The sequence below is a fragment of the Triplophysa dalaica genome, chromosome 12, assembly GCF_015846415.1.
Source record: "Triplophysa dalaica isolate WHDGS20190420 chromosome 12, ASM1584641v1, whole genome shotgun sequence".
NCBI lineage: Eukaryota > Metazoa > Chordata > Actinopteri > Cypriniformes > Nemacheilidae > Triplophysa > Triplophysa dalaica.
Genome location: NC_079553.1, coordinates 18,865,065 through 18,891,816, shown reverse-complemented (window position 1 = coordinate 18,891,816; position 26,752 = coordinate 18,865,065). Strand labels below are relative to the sequence as shown.

General features: G+C 38.3%; 1 protein-coding gene across 3 annotated transcripts in view; it reads left to right on the top strand.

The window, feature by feature from the left end:
• zfpm2a (zinc finger protein, FOG family member 2a) overlaps positions 1-26,752 on the top strand; it is a 143,276-nt gene that overhangs the window by 57,560 nt on the left and 58,964 nt on the right. For all 3 annotated transcript variants that reach the window (XM_056763030.1, XM_056763031.1, XM_056763028.1), the window contains exon 4: positions 10,912-11,030. In XM_056763030.1, the coding sequence (XP_056619008.1) occupies positions 10,912-11,030 (119 nt within the window). The remainder of the gene's footprint in view (positions 1-10,911; positions 11,031-26,752) is intronic.

The window sequence follows — 26,752 nt, the reverse complement described above, 5'->3', positions numbered from 1 at the left end:
CTGCAAAGCTCATAATGACGGTTATTCAAAGATGTAAAGGCAACATTAGACCGAAGCGCAACATTAGATTGAACATCTTCATAGTCGCACACAAAACTATAAGTCTGTTCATTGGGCTGATGAAATATATAAGCAGAGATTAGTCTAAACTCTCGCTTGTGGTCTTAGTGTCCTGATGCAAACACGGCCACTGATCAGAGATGTTAAGAGGTTTAAGAGAAATGACTTCATGCTTATTAGCACTCAAAGCAGTCTGAAATCGCATTAAATCAGTTATGAACAATAATGTTTATATCTCTGTTGTTATAATAATTATGTTTTTCCACCATATATTGATATTCCTTTGATGCAAGTTGCGTAAAACTTTTGCCAAGTGTGGTTTTTTTGTTGTTGGTTTTGGGTTATCCATTTTAAAAATTGTGAGGTGCACAGTGATGGACAGTTAATTGTTATAAATGCTTCTGTCATTGTCAGTAATATCACTACACTCACCTATTGGCGATCAATGTCAATTATTCAATTAATATTTCAGAATAATAATGAAAATAATGAAAAAAAATGTGCATCGAGTAAATGTGGTGATGTTATTGACGTTCGTTTAAGTATTCATTCTGGATGTAGATTAACTTATTATAATTATGAAATATTTGAAATAACCATGAAAACCCATTATTTATTTATACATGACTCAAACATAAGACAGTTCACCCAAAACTCAAAATAAAGTCATCATTTACTCACCCTCGAGTTGTTCGAAATCTGTATAAATTACATTGTTTTGATAAACACAAAGAAAGATATTTGGAAGAATGCTTGAAACCACAACTCAACATTTCTTGGCCACCGTTGACTATCATTGTAGGAAAAATGACAATGGTAGTCAAAAGTGCCCAGAACTGTTTGCTCTCCTACATTCTTCAAAATATCTTCTTTTGTGTTCATCAGAACAAAACATATATAAAGTAATTTTTCCTACAATGGTAGTAAGTGGTGGCCAAGAACTGTTTGGTCACAAGCATTCTCCCAAATATCTTTCTGTGTTCATCATCATTTATAAGTTAATTACTTAAAGGTGAAGACGACATTTTCATTTTTAGTTCTGATCCTTAAAGTATATTTTGACAAAATATAAAAGATGAATTGTTAGTGTAAGAAGCGAATCTGTTAACAGCAGCAGATGTTCCGGCAGTTCAGAATAGTCATTTAGAGTTTTGAATGCAAAAATCTTTAGAGATGATTTGTTATTGTTTGACATCTTATTTTTAGTTACTTAATACAATATATCTGAGCCTTAAGGCATTGTTTAGTGTTGGAAAATGCACACCTGGGTATAATCTATATTATTGTGCCTTGTTACAATGATGTTCGGCGATCATAAACATCCCTCTGCAATGGACCATTTTATTACCAATGTTACACATTAAAGACAAATATATACACAGATATATTTTTCCCATGGATGACATTTTTACCTTTTAACCCATGTTGAAATCACAGTAACATACACCTCGAGGGAAACGTGAGAAACTCTTCTGACACAATTAACAGTAGGAATATTTGTTGCTATTATTATTATATACAGTGTTCAGTTTACATGGTCTGCTCATACCTAGGTGTTTTTCTTTCGAATTACGCAATATTCATTGGCATATTAATCATCTTTTCACCAAACAAGTCAGTGTTAATTTAGGCAGAGCATGTGACTGAAGACATGTGACTAAATCCTCATTCTGTTTATCACAAATACACCGAGTCTGTGAAAGGAATTTCAATATCTGTCCTCCTTTCATCAACATCTTGTGAGGTTGAGAGAGAGAGAGTGAGTAGTTGTGTTGTCATGGTAGCTCATCTTTTGAACCTCAAACGTTCTTGAGGGAAGATGTATTGGTTGGTTAAAATGGTCTTGTGATGGAGTTTCGACTGGAGTTGTTTGCTCAGATTTTATTCTTAAATTGAGTATTAATTTTAAGCCTAGATGTTTCTCCTCAAAGTGCTTAGGAAAATGGAAATACAATTAAGATGATTGATGAATGCATTAATTGTATAGAGTTATAAAATTGTTATAGATTATGTAGTGTAAATTCATATTGATTTGATCAATTATATTGACTTTTGATTTCAGATTTGGGTACTTTTTAGCCACATTTGTGACATTTAAGATCTCCTCTTGTGGCTGTGTGAGACAAAAAAAGAGGCTTTCTGTTTCTGTTTGCTTTTATTGTAAATTCATTGTTGTCTCGGAGGAACGACTGAGTTATAAAAGAGATCTCATCTCAGATTTTTAAGCCCCAGTGCTCAACCCCAGTGTCTGATTTATCAGATACATGCAGATCCAGACGATCAGACTGTGCTTTAGCAGCAAGGTCTCTGTTCAGAGCTGTGCTGGGACCTTTGCTTCAGCAGAAGAGGTTGAGCCGTGTGTGGGCCGGCAGCTCTCTTCCTCTCTGACTTTATCAACTCACACACTTGTGGGCGAGACGAGGGCGAGTCTCACCCTCTATACGTTAAACACAAGATCTCTGCGGTTTGAAGCACTCGGCTACTCTTCTGTCCTCAGGCGTCGCTCGCTGCCAATCTGAAAGGCAAACAGACCTCCGCAGGAGCCGACGAAATCTCGCAGACGCTTTCGTTTCTGCTGCGTTAGCTTGAATCTGAATGCACTCAAACAGAATGCTGCACAAGAGCGAGATCTGTTCTGCAGGAAGACGGAACGAAAAAAAGAGAGTGAGAGAAATAGAGGTAGAGAAAGAAGGAGAGAGAGAAACGGGAGTCAAAACCGCCACATAACAATGCCGGAGAAAAATCAGAACATTTTCCAGTGAAAGATGGGCCATTTCCAAATCCTTGTGCCCTATCAGACAAATTAAAGTAAATCAAGCATGAAATGAAGCAGGAGAGCCCGGAGATAAGACGCCTTTAAGTCCTTTCCAGATTAGGATAGAGGAAGAGAGGTGCATCTGCTCTCTGCCAGCCGATGAGGCCAGCTTCTCATTTCACAATAGCAGCCTGTGTATAGGATTACTTCCCCTGTCACACACACACTTATAAACACACAGTCTGGATGTGTCCTTAATGCGTCGTCTCACTAACTAGTTTTACACACTTTTACAGGTGATCTATAAGTGTACAAGCAGGTGGTTGATCATGGAACGGTGATACTCTTACCTTTAGGAGATCTGATTTCTTTCGTCTCCTATAGTCAGGGTTTCCTTTATTTTTCGTGTAGGTCAACGGCCGTGACACTATGATCGTAATGACAAGGTCATGAGGTTGATATCCAGGTAATCTTCTCACAGATAGTCAATTCTATAATATGGATGAAATATACTTTGATTGAGAGGTCCATTGTGTTAAATAACAAAATACTTTTAAGTGTTAACATGCAGTCTGGTCCAGTAAACAGCCTGTTTTTATTGTTTTTAATGGACTGTGGACCATCCGTCCCCACTACTCTATTGGACCATCCGATCGAGTAAAAATGACTCGAACAACATGTTTCTATTCTGTTGCATGCTTGTTATGCATGTAGCTTTTATAATCTCTTGTTAACTACACAGAATAATTTGACGGAATATTTAAACATTATTTGTTTCACCCCAGGGCGATTTTTCAGGACACAGAAACATCATGGCAGTTAAGATTTGAATTGTAAAACCCACAATTTGGTAACACAAATAATTATCTTAATAAAAATTATTGTGTTCTCTGCCATAGATCAAACACAATTTTGACATAGGAATTATTTATTTAAGTATTTTATTGCTTTTTCTGCTGAAATTCTCATAACTGTAACACATCCCGATTTGTCTGAGTGCATGTTGTAATTTAAAAAAAATTAAATATTGTGAAAGCAATATTTGGAAGTTCTACTATATTTTCACAAATGACAGAAAATGACAAAAATCATTGACAGAATATTCTACATATGAGTAATAAAAATGAAGAAATCGTGGAAGAAAGAAGTGTCCAGGGTTTATATTCTCATCCTCCATAACATGAAAGCCTGTTTAAACACAGAAAAAGATATTTACATTAACTCTGAATTTATGTGAAGTAACACATCTACTAGTACTGTACCTTTAACATGGCTAACAAGTTAACAAATAACTTTATTTTTCTAGTTAAAAATGAATATTCTCTTGTCACGCTGCCTACACAACTTTTTCCTTTCTCACTACCGACACACTTAGTTTCCACATTTAAAGAAATTTTACATGTATAATATTCTATTAAAATATAATTCATTAATGTCTTGTTAAGTATTATAAATAAGAACTCCTTTTCCGTATCGTGACGTGTATCCGAGTGAAACAGCTTTTGAAATTAGAAAAAATCTAGGGCAGGGCTTTATTTTACCCTTCCCTTTATGGTTGGTTTGTTGTATGTTTGGCCTGAAGGGGAGGGCTAAAAATGCCTAACCTTAATGCATTATAGTCCTACCTCTTGTTGTTAATGTAATGTGGTGAAGAGTTGTTATAGTATTGTATAGTATAGTATAGGACTATGCATTTTAATGTCATTTAAAATATATATTTTACCTTATAAATATCAACTATGTGTTCCTAAGACTGTGTATTTTTAATATATATAATGCACCCCGTATATATATATAAATATATGTTCATATGGTTTGGTATGTATAAGGGAAAATGTTATCTAAAAAGTACATATATACATATACTCATTCATGCTATTGTGGTCTATAGTGTCACTTTCTCTAGAGTATACACACATATATTTATGCTATAAGAGAGAGACACTATAGATCACTTAGGAATATGTAAACGAGGCAGTTCCATTGGCACTTTCTGTTTATGTTTTTTGGCACTGCACAGACAGACAACAACCAACAGTTCAAAATGTAATATTATCTATGTAAGTGAAAAAAGATCAAATAAAATAAACCGGAAGCTGGCGCTGCTATATATAGACTATCTCTATATAGTACATCAAATATTTAGCGCTTACTTTTGCTTATACAGTTTTAAATTAACATTTGCATGTAGTCATTTAGCAGACACTTTTATCCAATGAACAAACAAAGACAGGAAGCAATCTCATCCTCAAAAACAAAAGAATATGCAAGGACTATAGTGAACAGTATAGTATATACAGTATGTGACTGTGTATATAAAGAACTGCATTTTTATGTATTTAGTTCTTGTCTTTAGCTTTTAGTTTCTCGGTTTTTATCTTCATCAGCAGTTTGTTGGTTATAAAACGTTGTGGCCACGACCTTCTGCACCCCGTGTCAAGTTTAGGCATTCTATCATTCTCAATCTCTAGCCATTTAAAAACTCCTCCTGAAAGTGACTGATTTAACCTGCTTTTACGCCGTTTATATCAAAAGCGGATGAGAGAGAAGGGGAGAGTGAGGAAAAAAACTTAATCCATCTTATCTGTTGACTGTCAAACTGCTGGAGCTAAGACCTCCTCACAAAAGACAACTGGGTCATGCAGGCAGGAGCGGCCGGATTTGCGCTGGAGGAAAGTTTGAAATGTGGTAATTGACTGGGGGGGCGGCAGCCGAGGGAGCTAATGACCCGCTCCCACCCTGGAGGAGAAACAGCACCTGTAAACGCTGTAAAAAAACAAACATGCGGGATATCCGCCAGCTATTGTTTCACCCGGGAGCACAGCGGTTATTAACCCACCTTCAGATACGTGCGTTGTGTGTCTTCTAGAAGCACAATATATCCAAACGTTCAGCCTCCGATGATGCCGCATTCCCATAATTCAAAGCGCATGCGGGCATTTCCAGTAGATAGCGACACTATTAGTCAGTCTGTGCTGACAGGAGGAAGAGGAATTACGTCCTACATGAGAATTTCAGATTTGTAGACTATCTAGTCTGGAATAAACGCTCCTATGGATGTAGATAGAGCACCAGGTTATTATTCAGAGCTGTGACAGAAGGGCCTTCGGAAATGTCAGAATGACTTTGGGTCAGGTTTGATTTGGAGACAATCGTCTGAACACATAACATTTGTAGCTTTTAATAAATACTATTTTTTACTCTGCCTTTAGCAGATATGCAGAGTTTATAATTGAATGCTTTATCATAAAAATTCTGTACTGTCATACCTTTACACTCCTGCAATATTACAGTATTACTCATATAGCCTGAATACTTCTTTTTATGTGTCAGCCACAGATAACAAGAGTTTTTAACTTTAAAGAAACAATCACCATGGAAGTGTTTTTGAATGCATGTGTGCAATATATAATGCATCATAGTTTCTTTTTGCAGATGCCGTGCCTAAACTTTTTTGCCAAAACTTGCATATTTACTGCAGATAAGAGACTTGAGGTACTGATAACATTTTTGGCATGTATTTTTGTTTATTTACTTTTAAAAGCTAATTAGCACTCTCTGTAAAGTGGTACTATCCTTTAACAAGGGTAAAACAGACACAGTTTCTTCTCCCCCCAAAAATCTCAAAATGATCCAAATGATTCCAGCCTCTTCCAGGAAGAGTAGAAGTTTATGGGTGAGTGGCTGTGAGAAAGAGAGAGAGGTAGAGAGTGATCTTAAGTGCGTGTATGTGAGAGAGTGAGTGAGCGAGCGAGCGAGCGAATGAGAGAGAGAGGGAGGTAAAAAGGTCCTTGCGTGTTTTAAAACAAGTGTCTGCAGTGAAGATAATGGTAAAGCCGTGGGATAAAAATGATGCATTTGCCTCTGCCGCCTGATAATGGGGGTTTGGGGGGGCTAGAGAAAAGTTCATCATTCTCTTATCAAAGCGCTCTGACATTTCTCCTTCAGCTGTAAAATTTCAGATCGCATATCTCCTACCGAGCTCCCGCACCTTTTGTGGAGTGATATAGAGCTCTCCGTTTCTCTCCATCTGCCCCTCACAGTATGTTCATTTGCTTCATAAGCCCTCGTACATCTTGATATGTGACTGTTGAATTGTCAAACGTCGCTGTTGGGTGTCTGTACCCACAAACTCGACAAGTATGTGTGACCATCTTTTTCAAACATCTGTCATGACCTGATCACAGTGACTGTAAGAAAGGAATTCTGGGTAAAATATTTTTTAACTAGAATTGCTTTAATAGTTTAATGTGCGATTTCAGTGGGTTGGTTTGTTTGTTTGAAGTCAACACTCATACCGGTGTTGCCTGTTTTGAGCAGGGCCTCCTGTTTTCATCTGCAGCAGATGATGATTCTTGAAAAGCTGTTTCAGTTGTTTTGTTTCCGGTGATACTTACGCCAAAACTTACTAAATCTATACATATCTCGCTTCGTATTTTTCCATATTTTAAAGGGGGCGCATGAGCCTCCCTCCCCCCAGCCTACTGCCCCTTTGTCACGGGGAGAAACAAACAGTTGCCGCGTGCGGCATCTTTTTGGGGCTATCGGAGAAAGATCTCCACGCACAAAGGGGACATTCATGGTTCTGCCAAGGATCTGTGGTGAGGGGGAGCGGCGGACCCCGGGGAAGAGCGACAGATGATCTTATCGAGGGGGAGATGGGGGGGTGGAGTTCTCTTTACTCATATCAACAGCTCCTGCGTGCCAAGATGGTGGCATTTCTGAACTGGGTGATGAGAGAGTTTGGGGGTTTCAAAACATGGGAAAGTAAATAAGCAGGTTGTGTCTTTTTGTTGCTGTTTTAAACTGATGTGTTGCAGGTCTGTGCTTATCCACGGCAGGATAATGAACTTTTGCATATACATTTATTTATTTAGCAGACGTTTTTATTGAAGACTACTTACAAATGAGGGAGCATATAACATTTTGTCAATGAGCTAAACAATAAATTTCGATTACCAAACCGGTTTTAGCTAGTTTTTTTCTGTCAGACTCGCTGGATTTATGAATGTCTAGCTAAAAACAATATTTTTACAAGGTTGATAAGATTTATGCACGTGGGCATTTCACTTTCTCCCAGACATGCACAGTGGTGCCCGTCTTCTTTACCCAAAAATAAACTATAGTTTTTATAGTTTTGTAAAGGAAAATATTGCAATAATTCTCAATTTTGTTTACTTCCACAGAATTCCATTTGATATGCTTTGTGTCATAATTAGTTGTCTTTATTAGCACTCAGTAAATCACGTCATTGTGTGTTTGATCCTAGACAGTCTAGAAAAGAAACACATGCATGTCTGTAATGCCGTTCCACATTCAGCATTGTTGACGTCCGTCCAAAATCAAGCGGATCATCTCGGACTGTACATCTTGATCTTGTAATCTATAGCGAGTCAACATCTAAACGCCAGTGGCAAGCAGGCGATGGTGGCAAGCTGGAACATTTCACACACCGAGCAGTATGCCGCCGTTCTGCCTCTTGGGCTTGTGTGGTATCTGTAGCAGCTGGGATGAGCCAGCTGGGTTCTGAGGTTTAAGATGAGACTTGGCTGACTGGCACGCTTTTACTTTCTAGCGTTATGACTTCAGATGTCCACACGCCCCACTCGCCCCAGCCCAGACAACAGAACCAGCACACGCCCCAGCATGGGAAGCGTTGTGGATTTGTGTAAAAGTGTCGTCCAGGGCTAAAGAGTAAGTTGTGCCATGGTGGCGAAAGGCCATGAGGTCTTATCAGAGTGGGCGCAGAGCACATCAAGCAGGGACGGGCTAGCATAGATTTAGCCGGCCTGTGATGTGGACCAGCTGCGCTCCAACGCTTAATTATTTCCCTTTAATGAGGTTTCCCACAATCCAACAGGCTGGTGGGATCACGACAGGCTTCAGAGAGACCCTCCACCACCGAATTCTCCCGCATTCTCTTCTGAGCTTTCTAACGTGGAATGAGCACACAAGCAATTCTTTGAATGTATTAGAATGATTTTAAGGTTTAATTGATACTTAGAACCTTATTGAAATAGTATGAAATAGTTTGAGTTATCATAACATTTCCCAAAAGTATTTCGTACAGTATTTGTTTGTATAATATTTTTTAAATATTTGTTATTATTTTAATGTTATTTATTTTTTTAGTATATTTGAAAAAAAAAACATATTGTTCTTATTATTTATTTGTTGTATTTATAAATATATTCAAATTATTTTTATTTTGTAAAATACTTTAGTATATACTTGGTGTTATTGTACAATGAATATTAAAATATACTACAGTATTTAGTATTTAGTTAACGTTAATCAATTCAGTTAATACTACAGAATACTTTAGTTTAAAATTACAAAAACTTGCTACAATATACTGAAGAATACTACAATTTGACTATAGTAACTGCTTAATTATACTATTTAGGGTTAATATTATTACATAATTTCTTACTTGGTGTTGATACCGAAGTGTACGTCCCGCTTTATTTCAGATGTTTAGCAAGCAGATGGGTATTGAGGAGGATGTTTGTTTAGCCGCTGGGGAGTTTCCACACAAGCACTGCGGCGTGTGAGCATGTCACAGATACGGTGCTGATATCTGCAGAGAAAAACGCAGCTGAATAGGTCATTTTAAAGTTCAATCACTGCCGTAGTGCTTTCAGCCAACAAAGAGCACGCTGAAGATCATCTCTCAACCAGTATTTATTTAGTACAGGTCAAGAAACATGTGTATTACGGAAACGCCTTCATGTTGTGTCCGGCGGTGCGGAGTAGTGCAGTCAAACCGCTAAAAATGAATAATGTCGTTTATCGTACAGCGAAATATGATTAAACGGAGAACAAATGCTGTAGTATGGAAACATGTCTAATTGTTAAAAGTATAACAGGTTACAAACAGTGAAAAACAGTGTAAATCTGAGAACTACATTAAATCTCCTGAGCTACCAAAGAGCGACATCTGAGCAATATTTTCCCGCACACATGGTTTGGTTTGAGATATGAGGAAAAAAGCATTTGTACGTGAGTACAGCGAACAGTTTCTCAGTCCCGGCTGGCGGTAAAGAGCTCTGGTGTTGTCATCGAGTGCTGTTGCAGTGCGCTCGCAGGAAGATAAAGCAGATAAGAGTCATTCTCTGAGGGATAAATCTTCCTCAGTCACAGGTCGACCTCAAACCCTCTCAACATCACTGTAAAAACCAGCCGGAAGTTTGCACTTGAGATTCTCTTGACAAGAGCCCCCCCCGGCCCTCAGAGATGAGAGTCATGACCAGGCAGTCTATTATAATAACTGTTTGATTAATCACCGTCCGAAAAAAGCACACAAAATCTAAGCGATAAGATAGAGGCGCTCGGGGAAGTCGCAGGGCTCGCTGTGCTATCCCGTGACACGGTTAATTAACTCTGAGCTCAGCGCAGCGCTAATAAGAGGCCTCGGCCCCTTCCTGGAAAAGCAGAAATAGAGCTCACGCTGCCAGCCGGCGAGCCTGTAACATCTCAGCGAGGTTTTATCAGAGGGACGCTGTTTGGAGAGGAGAGAGCGTCCTCCGGTTTGATGCGCTCCGTCTGATCTGCATCGGCTATGAGAACAGGTGCTGGGGTCTGAATCATGAACTACGGTTGCTTGTTAAACAACGATCACGGGAAGTGATAAAAATGATTCAGATGCTGAAATTCTATTTGCGGAAATATAACATTTAATGCTGATTGCTCATCTCAATGAATAAGACTTAAATGAAGTTTCCAACTCGGCTGAAGTTTCCTGCATCTCAGATTTTTGTCCTGAGGAAAGGTTTAATGTTTCAGTGTCACAGTCTGAGCTATGGGTTGTCAAGTCTGCAATCAAAAGTCATAACATAACGTGAGATCATTACATATTATTTCATCTGTAGTCTACATTCATTTTACAGCTACATTCACTTCTATACATTTTGTGCAATTTATTTTTTACAAATCGCAGATTTTTTTTATTTTCTTTATCAAATAGTAAGAAAAGAAAAATGGTTGGCTCCAGTGGACTCTGTGCTCACTCACATTTTGTGTATTTTAGCTATTATGGCCAAAAAATGAAGCATTTACTGTGTGACGTAAAGACCGACCGCTCTGTTTTGTCACAGGTGAGCTGGACCTGTTCAACAAAGATGGAGAGCGTCGGATTCTCAGCCGTCAACAGCTTCCTGTAGGAACAACGTGGGGACCTTTCGATGGGAAAATCAAGCAGAACACAGACTCTCAGGTATGTTAACACATGTTCAATCTTGGAGAGGGTTAAAGGTGAAGTCATTTCTGTGCCACTGAACAAAATTGAACCGAACAAAGTTTGAAAAATGTTCATTTGCAAAAACATAATTTTTGTTAAATTTAATAATTTGATCAACTTTTTATTCTGTTTTATTGTATTAGTTAGCTGTATATTTTGAGTTACTATTACCTCAATATAACAACCCAACTGCAGTTTGATTGATATTACTTGGAATTCACAATAAAAAAAAATAATAATTTAAAAACGGTGTTATCTGTTTTTGCAAATGTACTCTTAATTTCTAGATATAGCAGAAATATACCTTAATATAAGTAACTGGTGGTTGAAACCGGTCCATGAATCTATGTGATATTAAAGGTGGAGACTGAAGGAATAGTTCACCTAACTAAAAATTCTGTCATCACCCTCAAACCTGTGTACATTTTTTTGTTCTGATGATCACAAAAGCAGATATTTGGAAGAATGTGGGAAACTAAACAGGTCGGGGAAACCATTGACTAACATAGTAGTTTTTTCCCAATTTAGTGTAAACAATGTATAAAAATAGTAATTTTTAGTGTTTCTATAGTGTCCCAGAACTGTTTGATTACAACATTCTTCCAAATATCTTCTCTGTGTTCATCATAACAAAAAGCGTAAAAACGTATACAATAGACAAAGAATTTTCATTTTTGGGTGAACTGTTTCTTAAAGTAGGTTTGCATATCGACACAAGAATCCATTAGATTTGTTTATGTTCTCAGCATAGACTTCAACCTTTCATATAGCTTTCCTGTAGCTCAGTGGAAAGAGCATGGAGCTAACAACACCAAGGTCGTGGGTTTGATCCCAGGGGATTGCACATACTTAGAAACAAAATGTATATGATAATGCAAAGTCACTTTGGATAAAAGCGTCTGCCAAATGCATAAATATAAATTTGCTATGTCGCTTCGGCCTTTATAGAAAGAAGAAAAGCAATATTAAGAGTGTTGAGCTCAACAAATCTCATATTTCTCCTGTTAAGAAACATACAGAAAGGTCTATAAGGAGTTTGGACTCACAGGGCATGTTCTAGAGGTTTAATATAACACAAAACGTATAACTTTATTAAGTCATTTTTTGTTACGCTTCTGAGCAGTTTGTGTCTCTGGACTACCCCTAGTAAGCGATTTAGAGACAGTGCTTTAATGTTTCACTTTATATATGTCACATGGGTGTGACCAGATCTGTAAACGTATGAAGTCTGAGATGAAATCGTGATGTCAGAGATGAGTTGAATTGAAGTGTGAGGGCTCCAACTCCATCTTTATGAATGTTGAATCACAGAGACGGTTAAACACAAAGATGGTTCAAATTTTCAATCCACTGCATCTGCGTGACCCTCTTAACTGTCTGATCTGGGACAGATGGAACCTGCTGGTATGATAGTGTGAAATGAACTGGACCCAAGGTGCTTTTCAAAGAGATATGAGTCTGTGACTGTTGCATTATGGGAATACGGAATGGTTTGCACTGGGAAACCATTAACGGTTATCTTCACGGTGTTCATTTTGAAAATGATGTGGATTTGAATGTTCACTTCATTGATTATTTATTTGTGATGTACGTTTTTGTGTGCAAACTGGCGACTGGAAATGGCCATCGGCAACTCGGATCATTGACCATTGTCTATGTATAAACAGTTAAACGTGTTCAATCTTTTTGTTTGAGTGGGGAATGTGAAGTCTGAAGGGCAGAGATAGGGTCATGTGATGAGAGCTTATCGGTGCAGACGGCACATCTGATGTAGAGAGAAGTCAGTGGAGACCGGAGGAAAGTTTTTAGTGACGCGCTCTGTTGGGTTTGTTTGTGTGTGTTTACGCGCAGAACTCTTCAGATGCAACGATCTGATTGTCGTCCACTTCGTTCCATCCAAACGATTCACTTAGATGATTCACGACTCAGTGAGTCTTCTCTCACTGTGATCACAGTTATTGATTTGAGACTCTGAAGCGAGGGGTGAAAGTGGACACAGATACCGTGGCCCGAAATGTATTTGGACACTTTTAAAAGATAATTGATTTAATGCTGAACTTTCAACATCGATATAACATTATATCAAAAGATAGAACATTCAAACGCTTTTTGAACATTATTTGTATTTGAAACCTAACAAACATGCTTGCTGAATGTGACTTTGGTATATTCCTGTTAGTCGATTCAATATTTTATGTATGGAAAGACCTTCACGTTGTACGTTTTAGAAAGTGGCGCAAGTGTTTAAATACATTGTGGCGCAAGCTTGAGGACAGAGAGATACTGTAGAATTTGTACTTCGTACACCAGGCCAGAAATAATTGAAAAATGTGGTGTTGAAATAATTGAGGCTGTGAATAAAATATGATATCCGGCCCTTTTCATCCGAACGAACGGATGAAGTCGTACTTTGAAACGTTTCCAAATTGATTTGAGATATATTGTGGTGTCAGTGTCGGACGGATGTTTGAACCGCTCTGTGAACAGGCCGTTTCGTCCCTGCGTCTGAGTGATAGTCGGCTAGCCGTTGATCAATCAGGCCATTAGAGCTCAATTACCCAGCAGCCCCTGCACAGGTGAGCGGCGAGCCCATCCACCCCTAACAAATTAACACAAATTAATAATGACACTCAGACATTTAATGTCTGCCATCTGGGGGCCGGCCGGCTGGTCCGGGTCGAAGCTATTGAGTAGCAGGTGTCTCTATCACAGTAATTACCGGGACCGAACGCAACCCTGACTGCGGCCCATGGCTCTCTGTCTCTCTCACCGCCCAGTGTCCATTTTAAGTGTTAATAATTGATTTGGAAACAATCTCATAATGAACTACAGATTCAAGGGAAACTTCCAGGCTGGGGGGTTTGTTAAGAATGGCTTTCCGTTCAATATTCATGTAATGAATGAACATTGCTTTAATTAAAATGCTGTGTTAGGGGCTATTAATGACAGGTGGGAATTTTTCCCTGTTTGGGGGAAATTTTGGCCAATGATCATCTGATATTGATCTGGCTTGGATTATAAATAGAAGATTTTATTTTCTAGTTCCAAAATCGTATCATACAAGTTTTCTATTGAACATAATTCAGCAATTTTATGTTTGTCTGTCTGAGGATTATTTTGTTGCGTGCGGTTTTCCTTTTATAGCTCAAATGTTTTGTTTAATGTAAGGATCTACTTTTTTGTCGATTTGTTTTCTAAACCTGCTTTGGAGAAATGATGATAGGTACCAATGTGATACTAATTGTTTTAAGTATTTATTTTCCCTACACTGGCAGTAAATGGTGGGTGAGATCTTACATTCTTCCAAATTCCTTCTTGTGCGTTCAGCTAAACAAATAAATGTATACAGGTTTGGAACAATCTAAGGGTGAGGACATGATGACAGAATTCTAAAGTATCCCTTTAAGATGATTTAGCTATATAATTAACATAGAAATATTAGCTTTATAATTAATGTAATAAATGATCTGGGTTGGATATATTTGGTGAGAAATGTTTGAGTTTCTTTTAAAATTTTCAATTGATATTAAATTTTGATCGTAGACTTGGTAAATCTGAGCCTAGTTTCTGAGATTGTTATCAGAAATATCTGTGATACGAAATTGTTCAACCAAATATGAGAATTCTGTCATTTTTTACTCATTATAATTCGTTTACTCATTATTTACTCATTTACTTATCCTAATGCCATTTAAAACCTGTATCACTTCTCTGCAAAACACAAAAGAAGATATTTTGAAAACTGTTGGTAACCAACAACACTGGCCCTATTGACTTACATTGTATGCACACAGAACCACATGGACATTTCTCAAAATATCTTAATTTGTTTTCCACAGAACACAGAGTCACATACAGGTTTTGAACAACAAGAGAATACATGATTACAGATTTTTTTTATCCCTTTAAGAAAAAATGTCCAGTTAAACTCTTCATTTAGTTCTGTTGCTTTCTATACAAAACAATTTACACATTAAAGACATTTTAACAGTTTCATCTCAGTTGCCTCTCTCACAAAACTATAAGAATAAATACACAAATAAAAGCTTTTGAAATATACACCCTTGGATATCATTTTTATAAAACGTTTGCCTATACAACTATAATTATAATAAATTTGACAATCCCACAACGGTAACATTGGCACAACAAATGACATCAGTTTGGGCCGCAATCTTTTTACCCAACCGATGGCAGTTGAGGGGGTGGCCAGATTCCATTGTACAATTTGGCGACACTAGTGGATTTAAAATTGCTCACGTCATTCTCTTCTCAGATGTTTTTTCTAAGATGTTTTCATTCGTTTCTCACCTAGTGTTCATATTGGCCAAGATATTCTGCATTCAAATGTCAGAAATCTCAATATATGAAATATACCTCATCAAGATTTATTATGTATGTGAGCTCTATATTATTATTTTAATCAAATATTCTTACGGTAATGTAATGTCCGAAATGTCATACTTTTTATTTTTATTTAATCTTGACCCAACATTTTAGGTGACAGAGTTGATTCTTTAATGAGAGGCCACCAAACCTCAAATCATATTTTGTTTCCTCAAGGGTGGTTTTGTTAGACCGCTGTGAGTATTCAACAGCAGTAAGATGCACATTTAACCAGCGTTGCGTTCGTCTTACCTACACGGCTGCAGAAACAACATGCTATATTGTCTTTATCTGCATTCGCGAGGTGAGGTAATGCAGTTATTCAGCAGGTGTGTCGAATGTGCATAGGGAAAAAAATCTTCTATTTCCTCTTTTAGGTTTTTTGTTCACATCCCAAACTTAAACAAGTGGCAGTGGATTTTTTGTTTCCCCTCTGAAATTATATTTTTCTTCTCGTCATTACTTCATTAATCAAGATCCGGGCCTTTGGAAAAATGTTTTGTTTTGGAGGCTGCAATCTATTTTGTGGAAGTGTGTGCATGTGTTTGAAAGAGAGAGAGTGGATGTGTGTGTGTTGGTAATCTGTGCCTGTGGCAGGTTTCCCCTCCGAAACGCAGCGCTAAGCAGCGGTATCGCATGCCTATTGTTGTAGCCTCTGTCATAGCAAGAAGCAGTCTGATGCAGGCCTGCGCAGCTCTGATAAGAAAAGAGGATTCAACATGGTTAGAAAGACGAATCGGTGGGACTTGAGAGTGGAACGCACACATGCACGCACACACACACACACACACACAAACATCATCCTAATGTTGGCACATGCATTACCAATTATTTACACTTACGTCTAATTATATATGCAAGCAGGGTTTATTTCTCATAATCAAGTCGAACTCACATTTGTAAATTTGGCACATTGTATACGTATAGATGGCGTTCGCATCAGAGGCTATATTTATCAGGCAGAAAATCTCCCCTGTTGTTTGTAATGTTGCCTGCTAGTGAGCTTTGATAGGATTTTAATTCCTCGTTGGACACCAAAATGTTTTTGGCACCCAGAATGTGGCTTTATCTAATAAAATAATAGGCCCGAAGTTTAGGCGGGGTACCAATTTGTGATTGCATGCATCAATTACTTCGCTGGGCTTTACCCAGTCATGAGACCAGCGACTGCGCAAATGAGAATGCCTCGGCTTTCAACACCTGGCTCGGGCGTCAGGACATGTAAAATCCACACCAAACTAGATTTCTAAAGTGCGGAATTCTAGACTTCTAAAGTCACCACTACAGTGTTATGGGGGTTGCCAGACTGCTGTGCGGATGCTTGTGCCCATGTTAAGAAAAGCCAACAACCAGGACTCTGTGTTCTTGTGGTTCGTAAATAGGACTTAGATTTCTCTTTTAATGCATGTCTATCCAATAATATAGATCATAGCGTCACTTAGAAAAGGATGAATGCACTGATTCACAACAAGTTACACAATTAGAGATATGATATATGACCATGAGTTTAATATTTTAGATTTTTATTTTTATTTTTATTTAGGAGGAGTTGATACAATATCTGGGTTTATGACAGGTGGTTGAAGGGAGGGGTTTAAAATATAAGAAATGAAAGATTACTTCGTTTTTTTACTAAATACTAAGGTGCGGTTATACTACTGCGTTTTCCTTTAAAAACGCATAATTCTTGCTACGGTTACGCCTGGCATTTACACTACTCCTACTCCAGAGTTTGACCCCGTTTTAGTTTGAAAACTCTGGGGTTACGTTTCTGCGTATTATAAAGTCTGCGAAAACGCCCTCATTCGCTCACTGATTGGGTCGTCTGTATTATTGCGTTCGCTTCGCTGATTCGTTAAGCCTCTGTCGTATGAACCAATACACTGCCTGAAGGCGACAAGCCTCGCAAGGGTCAAGTAAACAACCGGCTTGTTTAACTTACACGGATCGACATTACAGCAACGCGAGAGAGAATCGAGAGCCGTAAGCTTTTAAATCGTGCTCTCAGAACTGTGATGTCATCTGTCGATTGGTCTGCGTGTAGCCTAACAACATGGATTACTTCATCTAACGTTATCGTTAACGTGTATAGGATAAAGCAATGTAAGTCGCTTTGGATAAAAGCGTCTGCAAAATGCCTAAATGTAAATGACAACGGGCTAATGTAAACGCCACCTAAATATTAGTTTTTATTTTTTCAGGTATGCTTTAATCACATTCATTTTGCTTTTATTTCTATAGACGCATTTGCAAGATGTAAACACTGATTTGACATTAAAATTTGACATACTGTATATAATGTAATTAAATCTTAATTATGTTTCTTAACATTTTGATTATAAAAATCATAAATGTTGGATTCAAAAAATTTGTAATAAATGTTTTGTGGGTTGTATTTTATTTAAACATTTGTTAAGCGTTAAAAAGCGTAACCCAGAGTTGTTTATTTGTGGCCTATAGTGTTTTTTTTAGCATCGTTGCGTATTATAAATAAATTAAAATAAGTAAATAGGCTTAATACCGATTAATAATACATTTCTATAATATTGCATGCAATTTACACTCATGTAAAGACACATGTTCTGCTCTCTCTCTCTCTCTCTCTCAATCTCACTCTCATGGAAACTCTTGTGTTTCCATGTTAATAATGACACTCAAATTCTAGTGACATCCTCTCTTCTCTGGCATCCTTCATAGCTGTTTGTGTCTTTAAACGATAAAGGATAAAGCTGAGTGAATGAACGTGTAAATGAGTTTTTCGTGGGTAATGAAATATTAAATTGACAAACAAATGATTTGCTCCATGTGAAAGCGTGCCTAAATACTATTGATTAGATATGAATCTGCCACAGTGGGCTTCAGTGAGCTCTTGGTTTTGTCATTTTTAGTGATAACAGACAAACGGAAATAATTTCAGCAGGATATTGTGGCTTCTTGTGCTAGATGAAGCTGTTAGTTACTGGATTTGCTTTGAAATATGCGTTCCTTATGATCTAATAAGGCAAACCAGGATCAGATCTTGTGATCTTGGCAATGATTTAGATGTGTTTTAATTTATTTATTTTGTGCATTGCATTGAAATGTTTGGTAGAGATTATAAAAGCATTTTTTGGGTGACCTTGTAAAATAGTTTTTGGTGGCTCTATTGAAAACATAGACTTTATATTATTTTCTTAATTTTAATCGCATCTAAGCAACTCAACTGAATGATTACTGTTAATATACATGTCTTTAATTGTTTATAATTTAAGCGAAGGACGAAGTCCACCCCATAACTATAATGATCATGTAAAAGAGGTACAATAAAACATTGAAAGGCCAGTCACAATCCATTTGAATTTAAAGTTGACCTTCAGAATAAAAAATCCTTTCTTCTGCAGTACACAAAGAAGATATTTCGAAAAATGTTGGAAACGAAAAACTGTTGTTCCTCATTGACTTGCATTGGGTTTATGTCCATACATTAGAAGTCTGATGTGATTAACTTTTTCTTAAAGGGCTCACACATTTATAAATGAACATAATGTCTGTGTCTATTTTATTGTTACAGTATCTTAACAATGTGGTTAATGTTATTCGTGTTGACAAGCCTTTAAGCCAAATATAGAATTTTTGGTTTCTTTCTATTGTTTTTCTCACTAGTTGGCACTTAATTTTTTTAAAGCAATGCACATTAGGAAAATCTCTATAGAATTATCATTCAAATTGTACTGAATTCCACATTTTCCTGAAAATGTATGCAGAAAATCACGCCCTCTTTGATTCTCCCAAAACCTCAAAAGGTCATTCTCTCATCCGATCTTCCCTTCTTAATAAACCCTTTGTAATGCTGAGCAGGACTAATGCTGCATTGAAGGGCTTTGGGGGACCTGAGGTCGTGACCTCGTGGTGGAGGGGTGTTTTGAGATTCATTCTTCACCCCTCTCTCTCTCTCTCTCTCTCTCTCTCTCTCTCTATGAAGATCATCTCAGCTCTCTGACAGGAAACAGGGGGTGTGTGTCTCTCCTCAGAGCGCCGACGGCTGCCGTGGCTACAGATGACTAGAGCTGAGATAATACATGCTCGACTTGATCTACAAGTGAACCTGACATTTCCCCTCTCCTCTTCATCACTGCATGTCCCAAACAGGCAAACAGATACGGAAACCAAGCGATAAGCAGCCGCCACATTGTGACTGAAGTGATGGCTACATAGTTTAGCACAATCGGTGGCGAAGATACCATTAAACACTGCGTCACAATTCACGGTGTCAACTTGTTCAACAGAGATGCCATTTCAACAAGGTTTCTTTCCTTTTTGACATTATGCAACAAACCGCCTGGTTTATTCCATTGAGAGCAAGCTCCTCAGAAAGTATTTTAAGGATCTTAGAGTTGAGCTGACAGATGTTTTTTTTTACCATGGTAAATGTTGTTTTTTGAAACGTCACAAAAAAGTAAACTATAGACTAGTTGCAGTTTTTTTGTTAACACAGGGACTTGATTCATTATTACAAAATGTAGAGGTGGGAGTTACAAAAGAAGATATTTAAAGAAATGTCTCAGTGGATTTGTGTCCATAGAATGGAAGTTAATGAGGGTCAGTGCGGTTTGGTCACTAATATTCTGCCAAATATCTTCTTTGGTGTTCTGCAGTAGAAATAAAGTCATTCAGGTTTGAAATGACATGAGTAAATGATGAAATTTTTGGGTTAAATTCACAAGAAAATAAAGTGTCTTGACCCAACAGTTGTTGAAATACAAAGACCAGAAGTAACATTAGAAAATATCTGGTTTAGGTTTCATGTTCTTTGTCTTGAAAGAATTAAAAAGTTACGCCTGCCTTGAAGTTTGGTACTTTGCATAACCTCAATCAGATCTGAATTAGCAAAGAAACAACATAAGTTTGTCCACAGCGTTGTCTCTCTTGGTTTGCGCCACGTCTTGCCAAAGGTGTTGGAATACGCCACGGCAGAATCCACGGCGAACACTGAGGGGGATAAACTAGCACAAGGGAGAAGAGTTTGAGAGATGCCAGCTGCTTTACCATCTGTCACTGTCAAGACTCGACTTGTGGGACGTCGAAACAACTTCCTTGAAAAGTAGCCGAGATAATCCACAATAGTTTTCACTTGCAATCTCGATTCCCCTGTTGGAATTCAACATTCCGCCGTGTGAAGTGGAGATGGCTAATTGGTGGAGACGTTGGCTGTACTTTCACGTACATGCGTGTATTTTGAAGTGTGCAGTGAGCCAGTCTTGGCAATCCGTTCTGAAATTGTCTTTCAAGTAAATAAACGTGTGATATATTGTCTGGTTTGGAGCTTCGGGCCAAGTCGGTAAATGCAGTACAAGAGCGATTTACCCGAAGTGCTTCTGTTTAAATTTGCCATTCCTCCTACGGTACGTGAAATTTGGCACCCCAAGTCTCCGACTCCACTTTTTCTTTTCTGAAAAAAGTCTTGATTTCGCTGAAGCTCACTTCCTCTCAGGCAAGAGGCCATCGGCGAGGTTTGCGCAATTCCGACATCCGCGGGCCCTCTCCTTTCCTCTTTTGTCACACAAACGCTCATCAGACGAGCCCAGATGGTAGAGCAGCACTAAATGAAAGTATTCAGTGTGAAAATCGCAGATTTTTTGCAGCGGTCATCTGGTGCGTTATCACAGAAGCCTTTGTGAGATGGAAATGTTTGATGGAGGCTGTAGAAGTCTGGACAGCGTCTGGCCGTCTGGCCCGGTGGTCTAGCGCATTAGGCGAGCCTGTCAAAACAGGAAAATTAGACCACGGGGTCGTCAGTAAACTAATTGGGTAAGAAAGAGCGTACGCAGCCCTGCGAACCGTTCCTTTAGCGGTCGGTGTGCACAGACAGTGATAAGAGAGTTCAGGACTAATGCACTTGGATAAGATGTGTTTACTCTTCATGTATTTACCTATAACTGGTTTTGGAATAGCTTTACAAGGGGCACATCTATGAAGCGAAGGGTTAAAAATGTATTGAACTTTGATGTTTTACTGTAGAATTATGCAAATGTTTCTTACCTCTATACAGCCCTGAGGAAACCAATGCCAAGTTATTTCTTTACATTCATTTTGGTTGTTTATATGATCATGTATAGCAGGGCCGGGCATTTTTCTTGGGCCGCCTGCAAAAATATCTAGCTGACAATTCAAATAATAAAAAAATACTATTTAATAAATACTTATTTGTAGGATCTATTAAATATTGATCTTTCAATTTACTCACTCAAAAATGTAAAAAATTGCATGCAATGAACTTTTATTATATATCTGCACAACCAGAATATATACATACATATATACCCCCAGTCCAGCCAGTATAGAAAAGGGACTTATGTACAGTGGTCAAAAGTGATGTCCAGAGATAAATATTTGGATACTATTTGCTTTTAAATCCCCCTCAGATGAGAATAAACTATCAAAATGTGAATTGTATGGTACAAACTGGACAAAGCATGAAGGGTATTTATTAGACAAAATTATCCGGCAAAAAAGCAAACTATCAGTGACAAAATAATACATAGAAAAACATAAAAAATATACATTTTGTGTCATTTTTTTCCCAAGCCTTATATCTTTCTCAAAGCTGAGCTTCAGTTTACAAAGTGCAACATAAATACAACTTTTTAATACATTTCTAATTTTTTTATATTATAAACAAAAATGAAATTTTTTGCCCAAAGTTGAGCATAACTCTTGCCCACGTCTGCATATTTAATTGCTGTCACAGAACGCATCTAATAAAGAAACTACACAATGCATGACTGCCACAGCTAGTGCATATTTCACTTTTTCCCTACTCCCTGCCAGATTGCAGGTAGATGCCACCAGCCTCTCTAGCCAGCGGGCATGCAGACACCAGTACAGGTGTACGGGGCGTACACAGAACACCTTGTTATGTGGCTCAGTAGCTGCCGCTTGCTGTAGGAGTTCGCTGCAAGTTGCATGCAAAGATCAAAGAAACCGGCAATTGGATTCAAAGTGGAAATTGAAATTGAAATAGGCAGATCTATGGGAGAAGGCACGCCATTTCACGAGCTGAATCCGTGCACAACAGCGGGGCATGTTCCTCTGACTTCTGACTTAATGCCTTCTAGACATTATTACAATGCAAAACCAATATTATGAATGCAGAGCTTCCTTGTCCTCTTCACGTAATGTGCCTTTGAGTTATGCACAAGTGCGCTCAACTTCACAGCGACCGGGCGAACACCCTATACCTTTGTTTGCTTTTAAGTATGGGCGAATTTGTGCAGGTTGTTTTTGTGGTTTTGTTCTGTTGTATAATGGCGGATCTCTGCGGGAGATGTTGATACATTAGTATTTTCCATAATTTCCATTATTTCCATTAAGTGTTGTAGGATCAGTTACCATTTGTATGACCACAGTTTATTATTTAACTATAGTAAAATCAATGTTAATTAGTGGTTACATGATTTAAATATACTTATAAATAAATTGATTTTGAATTGAATGACGTATTAAATGATGTAAATAATGATTGTATTTTCAGATGTGCGAGGGCTGTTAAATTCGCTTTTTTTATAATAGCATTATAAATCACAGAGTCCATGTGTTAATGAAGCCCCCACCAGCTCTCTGACTGTATGATTTGACCCTAGAGGAGAAACAGACAGAAGGTGTTTATGTCCTGAAGGCTAAGTGCTCATTAAACCAGACAGCATTTGCGCCGAAACCTCATTCGATGCCTGACATGGAAAAAAAATACATTCGGAGATGAAAATATGTCTGAGATATGAAGTGCTGGCTGGCATCTACGCCTCCTCTTTTAATTCATTTACAGCATTTAGAGATGAAATAAAGAAAGCAAAAATGAGATGAGATGAGATTTTTTGAAAATGCATGTGACATGTCAAAATAAGAAGACAAATACAACCAAACAAAATTAAACACGTTGTATTTCTTGTTCCTTCGAATTGGAAATGATGTCATCACAGTTCTGCTGGACAGTTGTGCATCATCTCGATTAAAATCCATGTTAATCTCAATTCGTGTTTATTTTAGGCCTTGTTTAGGGAGAAATGGGACATCTTTGGTGTTCAGAGAGAGAGATTAAATCAGCACAAAGTCAAACTATGTTTTTAGCCAGGGCGATTTTGAATAAATATGCACGGTTCCTATAGCAACGGCGAACACGGCTAAACGATAGGCCCGAGCGAACCTCAATGGGTGTTCCTTAAAAGATTGGTAGAGCCGCAGTGATTCTCAATTTAATCGATTTCAAACGAAAAAGTCAATTTAACAAAGTTGAAAAGAAAAAGCCGCAGAGAGGAGAGGTGGGGGGAGCGGGCGGGCGGGCGGCTGAAAGCATTCTTTTGCACTCAAGCAGTAAACTAACTACGGCACGCGGGCTGAGATTTCTCCCCATTATCTCCCACCTCACATTTGCTCTTAGGCAAGCAGTTTAAAAGCCAAGCGATTGAGCCAGTGATCCAATTTGAAATGCAGAAATGATTAGAGCAGCTTGCCTCATTTCATATCGAAATTCTCTGATTTATGACAGGGCAGGCGCCAAGATCTATCTCCAAAGGGAATTAGCGTGCAATTTCTCTTTTTGCATATTTCCGTTATTTAGCTTCCCAATAGCAGATGCTCGCTCTGAAAAAAAAGCAGAAAGGCAAACGGCAGCGAGGAGGGAGGTATCTTTTCATTTCGGGGCGATGAAACCGCTGCCATTTAAGAAGAGGAGGCTGGAACGCACGACAGACATGGGAATATATTTTCTGGGGTAGATAGCGATTTTCAAAAACGCCGGGCTTTATTTAGTTTATCAAACGGCACATGAAAAGGAGAAACATCAGGGTTTATTTTTAGACCGTCCTTAATTGTGTGCGGATGCGCGTGGAGGGGATTTGGACGTTTACTGCGCGGAAGAAAAAATGTCGCCCGTCCGGCATGCCCGGGGAAATATTAATACCAGATAGCGAGGGCTGCGGGAAAATCTGCCTTAATGAAATTTCCAGTTGACCACATGCAATTTGTTTCATCGTGGCAAACAATTAATTGAAGTTGCCGTATCGAAGGTGCGTTAGGTTGTAAACAGAGTCTTAGAGCGGGCCCGGTCCTGTTATCCTCACCTTCAGCCTGCACCTTTGCCTCCAAACCGTACACATGTCATCCTGACATACAGCTTTCATATTTTCATGTCTTTCAATGAGAATATGCTGTGAATGCAGGGAATGTGTAAGGTATTGAACTTGTTTTGTTATAGTCATTTTTTAATAAAATGAACAAGATAAAATTATATATATATATTTTAATACATTTTATAGTTTAATTTAAAATGCATAGATTATAATCTAATCATGTGACATATTTAGGCACATTGCACTCATTTTATTTATTAATGGAAAATGCAAGATATTTGTTCTTGCAGTATCATATATGTTAAATTACAATTTGCCACACGTGTTCTGATAGACTTTGCATACTTAAAAAACATTCTACATCCTACAACTTTATTTGGAAAAAGTAAAGCATGGTCACTTTCTCACCGGGGACAGATCCCTGGCGTCCCCTGGAGCTGCGAGGCCGGCTCGAGCGGTCAGCGGTGCTATCATTAGCCGTTGTTTACACGCAGGCCTGGAGTCAGGTTCCTTCAGTGTCACCATCCACTTTCTTCCCTTCACCTCCTAGAGCTGATCAGAGGATCAGGGTATCAAGGCCGGATTAGCGGCGACTTGGGATTTGTGTGATTGGTTAATTTATTGCGGCGATGGCGGCTCTTTCATCTACGGCAACATTTAATCAGCCGCCGCCACACAGGCTATTACAGGTTAGCTCTATTCTGCAGGCCTTTGCGCCGCTGCCATCAGCTCCATCACAATTCCCCCTGAAATTTCCAAATTATCTGGAACAGGCTTTAGCTGCTCCGTAATAAAAATTAGAGCTGATTCCCGATAGAAGCTTTCGTCCGTACCGGGCCAATTATAAATAGTACAGCGGCGCTCGGAGAGAGAGAGGTGGGGGCGATAGAGAGAAGGGGAAAAGTAAGGGAAAGGAAAGGGGGATCCAATGCTGTGGAATGTTAGCGAGGAACTTATCGGCGGCCTCTGCTTCCCTGCTCTGATCCAAATCCGACCGGCTGAAAATTTATATTAGATGTTATCACACAGACCTAAGTCGCGAAAAATCAATGAAGGTTATCTTTTATGTTGCAGCATCGTGTGGAAATATTGATTTTCATTTTATAGCGAATTTGGAGCATCAGTTTGTAATCACTCGCTCGCTGACTACACTATTTTGGTCACTGTATCTCTTACACGTGTAGACAGAGAGAGAGAGAGAGAGAGAGAGGCAGTGAGACCAGAGATCTGTTACTAATACACAGAACTGTGTGTGAAGGTCTTAAATCAAGCTTCATATCACAATCTGTCTGGAAATTAAAGATCATTTCACTTTATTATTTAATTTAAAAAGTCACACACACATTTCCTTTTTTTGTGTGCTTTTATATACTTGTTTCATATATTGTTTATTCAAGTATACAGTATTACGCAGTATGTAGTAATCCAATCCATAAAATATAAACAACAGTATTTTAGATCACTTTTCCCATTTTTACAGAATTTATTTTCCTTATCTTTCATTAAAGCATCTTTTGCTGTGGGGCGACTGGGCCTCGATTCTCTTTCCCAGTGAGAATGAGAGAGCAGACCTTTGCTTCCGAATAAGTGATGACTCCAGACGCCGAGGATCAGAGAAAGGGTTAATCCGATTCTCATTTTAGATAGTTGTCGTGGCAACAATCCGTCGGTCTTCGGTGCTCTTTGACTGAGCTGCAAAATTCTCAGGTCAGTCTGGATATAAGACGTTATTGTATGGCTAATTTGAGATGTGAAACGGGAGCCGTCTTAAATGACCGAGGTTTCTCTGTATCGCTGCCAGCGTGGGGAAAGACACCCACATGGAAATCCGGGAGGGGCAGAAACATTTGTGGTCGAGCTTTTGTCTGTCAATTGCAGGTCAGATCACTCTTACAGTGACAGTTCTCTGAGCATGATTTAAATTATAGTTTGATGGAATCATGAAGAATCACAGATGAATAATCTAATGTGATGTCTCGGGTTCTTTTTTCAAGGCAACAGTGACATTTAATGGAAAGCACATTAGACTTTTTATTTAAATACAGTCTGCTGTTCTTATTTAGAGAAAACAACATTGAAAATCACTCATATCTCACCTGTAGAGTTTAAGAATAGAGTCTCACCTGTGCTCAGATTTGAAAAGACAACAAAGTATTCAATCAATAAAATGTAGAAACAAATGAGAGAGAAGTGTTGAGTTCATATAGA